This window comes from Anopheles darlingi, chromosome 3, assembly GCF_943734745.1.
Source record: "Anopheles darlingi chromosome 3, idAnoDarlMG_H_01, whole genome shotgun sequence".
NCBI classification, from domain to species: domain Eukaryota; kingdom Metazoa; phylum Arthropoda; class Insecta; order Diptera; family Culicidae; genus Anopheles; species Anopheles darlingi.
In genome coordinates this window covers 39,223,439-39,230,938 of record NC_064875.1, presented here as the reverse complement: position 1 = coordinate 39,230,938, position 7,500 = coordinate 39,223,439, and the positions used below count along the sequence as shown (strand labels likewise).

Here is a 7,500-nt window from a genome sequence, read left to right as displayed (position 1 = left end):
CAACGCAGGCACATAAATTAATTTCATCTAAATGGAAATGCTAATTCGTTATTTTGCTCTTCAAAAACGAACGATTTTTAGCGATCCTTCCAAGGTGAGAATATACAACAGCGTGAAGCAGGTGTACCGCTACAATCCATCGATACATCCACCGCGCCAGCCAACGCACCGTCGCAACCAGAACCGCGTCCGAAAGCCCAACCGAGGTGGGGACTACATCCCGAACGATGTGTATCGCAAGCAGCAAGTCTCACAGTACGCACCGGAAGCCACAAACGAACTGACCCCGTACGACAATCCTGTCGGTCATCGCAATGGATACTCGGTGGCTAACTTCAACGTCGACATTCGTCCAAGAACGGTCAATAAGAAAGATTACCCACGGCCAAACAATCGAGCACAGACCGGTATGGCACGTCAGGAGCCTATTCAGCAGCAGCAGCACCATCAGCATCGTCATCAGCCGACCATCTACAACAGTCAACAGCATAGACCCACGATCCGTCAACAATCTATGAGCCTTACGCCAAGGGTGACCTACCCCCGAACGGAGCCGACCATAAGAGCTAGTTCCATGACGACGACCACTACCACAACTACCACGACGACTCCTGCTCCACGGTTTATGGATATCGATACCACTACGATGAGAGCTCCTTATCCATCTCGGCATACCACCAAGATCGTCAAGACAGCGGAAGAGAAAAAGGCGTACCGTGATAAAGTTCGGGAACGGTTCCTTAAACTCACACCGGAACAGCAGCAGATGTTCCTGGAGGAACGTGCCAGGCGGAAGCAGCGACAGCGGCAAAATCTTCCCTCGGACAATGAGGTCACCCTGTAGGAGGGGACACAGATAAACCCAGTCCCAAAAGCGGTTCCTAGAAGTGGGGGTGATAGCAACTAGGCGTCAACCGGTATAACCGGCCACTTCCGGGAACGGAGGAAGTCGAACGAAAAAGATTGGCTCGATCGGGTATCCACACATATACAGACACACATAAACACACAAAAACACACACTATACCACAATACCACCAAAAACAGACGCAGAACGCAGGTTGACCGCCACAATCAACCGAGCTCCGAATCGGTAATCTAGGATTAACAACAGAAGCTGGAAAATCTGTGCCAGGAAACATATCTAAAACCACAAACAACCCGTACAAGTTGAGAATGAATATTACGATGAAACACCATACCCTCATCCTCCTCCTCCACTGGTTTTGGAACAGGGCCGATAGTTGAGAAAACCACAGCAATTACTCGTTTACCTACTGTTCAACCGTAACCGTTGATTGTCAAGTTACAAATTAGTTACAATCAGTGCGATCGCTTGGATGCACAATACGATAATATCAGGGGAGCGGGGAAGCCACAAGAGAAAGTATCGGAACAGTAATACCATCTCTGCTAACACATTAGCACTTTAAGCGAAGTATAAGATGTCCTAATAAATCTTACTAAGATGTAGCGCGAAACAACCAACCGAATCCTCGTATACACTCGGTGCTCATCTCCTCCATACCCATCTTTCGTAACATAGCTGTTCATGTCTTTTGCAAAACCAGTTGTAGCAGGATTGTAGAAATAGTCGCACAGATGCTCTATCATCATCAGGATTTTGAAAAACATGGAAAATTAAATGGCACAACCAATCACAACCGAATAAGTGCTCGTACGGTCATGTGTAGGAAGGAAATTGATAGTAATTAGAAATAGGAAGAACCAGAACCAGAACAAACCAATTACATTTTTACCAACGAAACGAAGCAAAGTAGAGCAATGTTTAAGCGAGCAATTATGGAGGCGCAAGAGTGTGGAACATAAGATAAAAGTGTTGGAAACATCATCGCAAAGAAACGGAGGCAGACAAAACAAAGTAGGATGTACGGTAACAATATACGAAGGGAGAGACATATTTAAATATTGAAGTAAAACTTGTCATTTTTAGATTACACATAAGTACAGTACATGCTTCAAAATGCGAAGAATTCAGAGGCAAGAATAAGAACCATAATGGTCAAAAATTCAATTGGTCATCGGACAATGCTAGAGGGAACAAGATATAGAGAGTATCGCGGTGGGCGCTCATTGTTCTAGGTTAGGTTGATGACTTGGCTAATCGGCGCCATCCGATGGCGCCGCTCCAATTGCCATACTTCTTCTAGCTATTTAATGACTCGAGATGTTCCGGGAATTCTGTTTAGAAAGTCAAAATTATGAATACCAAAAGAAGAACACACAAGAACGCCAAGTTCAACCAGGGAACCAAATTCAGAAGCATGAGAGAAAAAAACACACACACTCTTTTGGGGAATCAATTCTGCAGCACGTTTTGTTCGTTCCCGTAGTCCTTTAAAACCGTTTAATATGGAACGGATTGGGAACGGATTATTACGACGACGACGCTGTTGCTGTCGAGCACGAAAGATTAATACCGATCCCTACTAGAGCGATCCAGATTCTGCTTAATTCCCGCATTAAGCGGCCTCCCGTCCTCTTGCATTGGGGCACGAGAGGATTAGTCGCGGGGGCAAGCATAATTATTGCATAATTTTATTGCAGAGAAACGTACTGTTTGAAATAAAGTATTACTTGAGCGAGGTGTCTTTCTGTGGGAGTTTCATTTGTTCAGATGTCCGTGCGTGTGTGATGGTCATACGTGAGATAATGGTAAGTATTGGGTAACATTAAAGATTACATGAAGTCCTGATTGATAAGAGTACATAATGCAGTATGCAAGTTTTAAACAAACAAGGCTGGTATGCTGGTTTGAAACAATAATTAAACAACGACGAAGTGTGTCCAAACACTACTTTCAAATTAGCCATTAGCTAAAAATAGATTTGATGTGACCTTTTAGAGCATGAAAATTGAACTTGATGGCACGTTATCAATGATACAATGATGCTTTAGTTTGAGTTTAGTTTCGATTAAACTTGGGAAGCATGGAAATTAATGCAGTTTTGGTGTGAATTGGCAGTTCACAATTGGAATTCGTAGATTAGAAATTATGAATTTGTGAATTTTGGAAGTTGAAGTTAATGGAAAGGATATTAAGAGGGAGGATATTAGAGTTGGCAAATCCTACCTTTATGTAGTGACACAGGCCATCCCCTTTCGGCTTGCCATCAGCATCGCGGTACAGCTTCAGCTTCAGTTTGTTGACCTTCGGATCCTTCATCACCATACCGCACTTGGACATCACTGCACCAAACTCTTCCTCACTGATATCGGTCGGCAGGTTCGACACGTACACCTTCGTGTTCTGTTCCGGTGCCAGATCGAACCATTTGGGCGGTTCCGGTGGAGCTTTACGTTTTTTGCTCTTTCCTTGTGCTCCAGCGCCTTCCTCCTCCAGCTCCTTTTCCTTCGATTGTTCATCACGACTACCAACGGCCCGAGTTACCGTTGCAGCCGAAGCACTCCGCTCCGCGGATTCTGCTGGTTTCGCCGTACCTGAAGTATTATCGATGAACCCGTAGTTCAACTGATACATTGCCATGAAGTCATCATCTATTTTGGGGAACCAAGCTTTCCGTTCCTCGTCCCAGAAGTACACCGCTCCATCCTTATCCTTGTACGTGTGCACACCATCCTCGTACCCGTACTGACGATCGTCACTTTCGGAAGCCTCGGATGGCGTTGGTGCTACCGGTTGCTTCGGAATCCACTTGCTAGCCGAAGCATCCCAACGGTAGTGCTCCGTTTCGGTCGCTGTCTCCTTCGGGAGCCACTTGTTCGTTTCGTGGCACCAGCGGTAATGTTCATTCTCGAACGGATTCTCCGGAGCCGTGTCAGTTTTGGTTCCTTCGCTCGCTTCACCGGTTGTCGGTATCCATTCGTTTTTGTCCGTGCTCCAGCGGTACTGGAACTTGGTGGCAGGATCGGTGTATATTGCCTCACCCGCTTCGTTGTAGGTCACATGCTCCGCATACTGATCCCGATCTTGGCCTTTCGACGAATCCTCGGGGAACGCTTGTTTTGGTTCCAGCGGTGGTGAATGTTCCGCTTTCGCTTGGGCATCACTTTCGTCTACGGTTTCGGAAGTCGGTGGGGTCACAGTAGGCTCTGTCTCCTCCGTAGCCGGATGCCCTGAGGCCATCTCTATCACTCGGTTTTCGTTGTTCGCGTTCTCGGAATCGGTAAGCATCGCACTAGCCGCTGCCTCGACGCTGCTCATCGTGACACTGACGTTCGACTCGCTGCTTTCGCTCTCGGCGCTGGACATCTCGACGTTGAAGGCTACGGGATAAACAAACGGCGTCTAGTATTAATCAGAAAATGTCATTTGGTGCAAAACTCTGTTTGGTGATTTGAGAACAATTGCTGAATTTAACAATTAAATTCAATTATTATGCATAATCTATGTCAACAAAGAAAGCAACAGCAACAGTATTTCTAAAAGAATGTCGGGTAGAACTGATTTAGGGGCGACCAGACCATTTCTCGACTTCTGCTCGAAAAACTCACCCACAGAGTGACCACAACTATTGGGCACAAGGTTAATGAATATATTTACCCAAAAACTCCAACGCGCCCTAAAGAAGGACAAGGTTGATGGGAAATGTACGTGCTCTTCACGCCCCACGCAGCAAGCTTTTACAATCAGGTTCGCGCCCCCCCGTAGATTCATTGGCCATCGCCATAATCTTTAGTGGATTTTGGGGCACCACTTTGTACCATGGCAGAACAATCATAGAATTAATTAGGGGGAAATTTCGCATGAATGAAAAGGTCCCACCACCACGGTCATGAAGCATGGACCGTCGCCGCTCTGCGGACAATCTATCGATTTTTGGTCGACAATCAAGAATCTAGGTGAGGGTTAATTGGTCATTTCTACGGTACTATGGTCAGTGGCGTAGTCGCCACGGGAGAGACCAGTACAATTAGCTACTGTACACAGTGCTATGCGGGTGTGAACGCTATCGCGCCTCCACCAGCCGTAACATCTCTGTCCGACCAAGTGTTAGGGTTCCCACAGGTTAAGAGGGTAGCAATTAGTTCTGATGCATGTTACAAATGCACACCGTGCAGCCCCCGCTATGACGGGTTGGTTGATGACGTGCACTCCACATCCTTATCCTAAATAATTCACTAACTATTCTATTTTTTGCACTATGTTCTTCGGGCAATGTTCTGGAAAATTGACTACCGTGAGTGAGGGGGGACGAAAAAAAACGATTTCGTGGCATGACTAATGCTACATTTCAATCATCCATCAATTGCATGACCGTAGTATGATAGAATCTAGAAGTAAACATACTGTTCCGACACGAAAATCTAATAATGTGAAATGTGCATGCAAAGTAGCATGAAAACATGACGATATGATAAAAGGCAGTAGGATTGCAGATTTGAAGCTAGTTGCAGTAACTTTGTAACAGCATATAAAAGCATTTCAGTGGTGGAAAAGGTGGAAAACTCGTATCCGCGAGCGTGTAACCGCGACTTGGAAAATGTTGGTTCTCTTCGGAAAACAGTGGCACGTAGTATCTCCTCTAATGATTCGTAAACTTAATGCATTATTTTCCTACTATTTTACTAATAAAATTTACAGAATTCATGCTCCTATTCATGCTAGCAATTACAGCAGCCTATAAGCTTGATGAAATTGGCTACGGATAAATTCTTACGATCATTTTCTTCGAGAAACGTGAAAGAGATGCCGTAACGATAAATTTTTCATGCTGACTGATTTTTTGTTTCCAAAAATTTATAAACAAAACATATCTGGAGGTATTTGATTCCACCATAACAAATAAACCACCAAAGCATGCATCGCCGTATTCCGAAACGATCCTTGTTATCATTACCGATGCATCGATTGTGCAACGATTTTCTAGGATAATTAACAGGAACGAGCAGAATGGCGCGTCAATCATACGATGCGTACTATTACGCAAAGCACAATAATGAGCGAATATCGATCATTATTAATCGACAGACGAGTCACATACTGCCCATGCATATCTAGACCACTCGAATTGTACGCCTCTCCTTCTACCCAACAACGTTGAGTTTAATATTTAATTTACTCCCGATCAATGACCACTGACCGAGTAACTTGGCGGCATTATAGAGCTCGCCATGCAACAATCATTTCCATTGGAGTGAGTCGCTGGTGAACACGGAATTCGTTTGCCCCAATTCCAGGACCTCTTTTATTTGACCACAAGCGGTCAACGAAACAAAAAAAATGATTTAAAAAAAGCTGGCTTCAATTCACGCACGCACCTGTGACTACCGCTTATGAGCGGAATGGATGATAAATAATGCATTTTCATCGCCATCACCCTGATGCAATCGTACTACTTCGGCAGCCATGCGCTCCAATGGGAATGGCCTAGCTAACGGAAAAAGACACCCACAGGCGAACAGGACGTTTGGCTTACCATTGGATCCATTTTGCTTTTTGTTTCTCCTTTTTATGGCCAGTTTGCTGTTGCTTATGAATTGAATATTATTGCACACGATTGCAATGAATGCGTGAGTAGCTTCGATGGAAAACTATTATTTAGAACATTCCCGAAACATGATCTCGCGGTTTGCTCGGATAGATGAAACATGCAAAGGGATATATATTGTTGATCTGAATTTTGGTAGCAAACCAATGAGTAACAAGCTTAAAGTTTGGCAGAATTTGTGTCTGCTGGATAACGGGATGATAGCGGTTTAGTTCTTAAAACTCATACGCATTTCGACAAATAAATTCCTTCAGTGTGAATGCATTCCATCGTCAGTAATCGAGCGTATCAGTGTTTGCTTCAACAACAAGCCATTGCCATGACAATACAATGTTTACTATACGCAACCAGGCGCCAAAGGTATGCAAACAACATACTATTCCCAGTTACTAGGAACGCCGTCGGCTAAACGTTGCCATCCGGCATGCGCCTCCATCCATGCTGCGCCTCCACCATACGCCGTCCTTTGCAATTGGAACTGCATACGATGGCATTCTCAAGTAGAGTGGTGTTTGGGCTAACAAGTGTGGTGGTGTGAAAGTTGCTCTAAAGGTAGTTTTGAATTGAGCATTAATTACTTCGTTTAAAGGTCCCAAACGACGACCAGGCGACGACGTTTGTTTTGGTTACGGCATCGACACCGAGTGCCGTTTGGCGTCGTCCACAAAGTTACTTCCCTGTTGCTAGTGGTCACCAGCGGTACAGTGGCAGCCGGTAGGAAAACACATTAGAACAAGTTCAAGGATCCATAGTACAGTACAGTGGTGCAGTACAGAATCGAACACCGACCATGCCTGAACCGGCTCCCTGTCCCTGTGCCAATCATTGTGAAAGTTCTTTGGAAAAATCCAGCACTTCCGCGTAAATGGTGCCTTCTCGGTGAATCCTTGTGAAGTTATGCGACTCTCTACAGACCCTAGGCTAATAAGAAGCGCCACAATTACTCAATTGATGTGCCCGGCAGTAGTTTGGTGCCAGTCGGGCGGCTTATAGGACGATGCATATTAATGAGTGATCGGAGGTGCAA

The 7,500-nt window shown here is 45.0% G+C and overlaps 3 protein-coding genes across 6 annotated transcripts in view; 2 read left to right on the top strand and 1 right to left on the bottom strand.

The window, feature by feature from the left end:
• Positions 1-2,612, top strand: part of LOC125957713 (uncharacterized) — a 68,544-nt gene extending 65,932 nt beyond the window's left edge. For all 4 annotated transcript variants that reach the window (XM_049690589.1, XM_049690586.1, XM_049690588.1 and 1 more), the window contains one exon: positions 82-2,612. In XM_049690589.1, the coding sequence (XP_049546546.1) occupies positions 82-844 (763 nt within the window). In that variant the 3' untranslated portion in view covers positions 845-2,612. The remainder of the gene's footprint in view (positions 1-81) is intronic.
• Positions 1-7,500, bottom strand: part of LOC125957710 (HIV Tat-specific factor 1) — a 47,249-nt gene that overhangs the window by 34,583 nt on the left and 5,166 nt on the right. The window contains exon 2 of the mRNA XM_049690581.1: positions 3,095-4,248. Coding sequence (XP_049546538.1) covers positions 3,095-4,234 — 1,140 coding nt within the window. The 5' untranslated portion in view covers positions 4,235-4,248. The remainder of the gene's footprint in view (positions 1-3,094; positions 4,249-7,500) is intronic.
• Positions 7,150-7,500, top strand: part of LOC125957736 (X-linked retinitis pigmentosa GTPase regulator) — a 5,374-nt gene continuing 5,023 nt past the window's right edge. The window contains exon 1 of the mRNA XM_049690627.1: positions 7,150-7,187. The gene's annotated coding sequence lies outside the window, so the exon portion shown is untranslated. The remainder of the gene's footprint in view (positions 7,188-7,500) is intronic.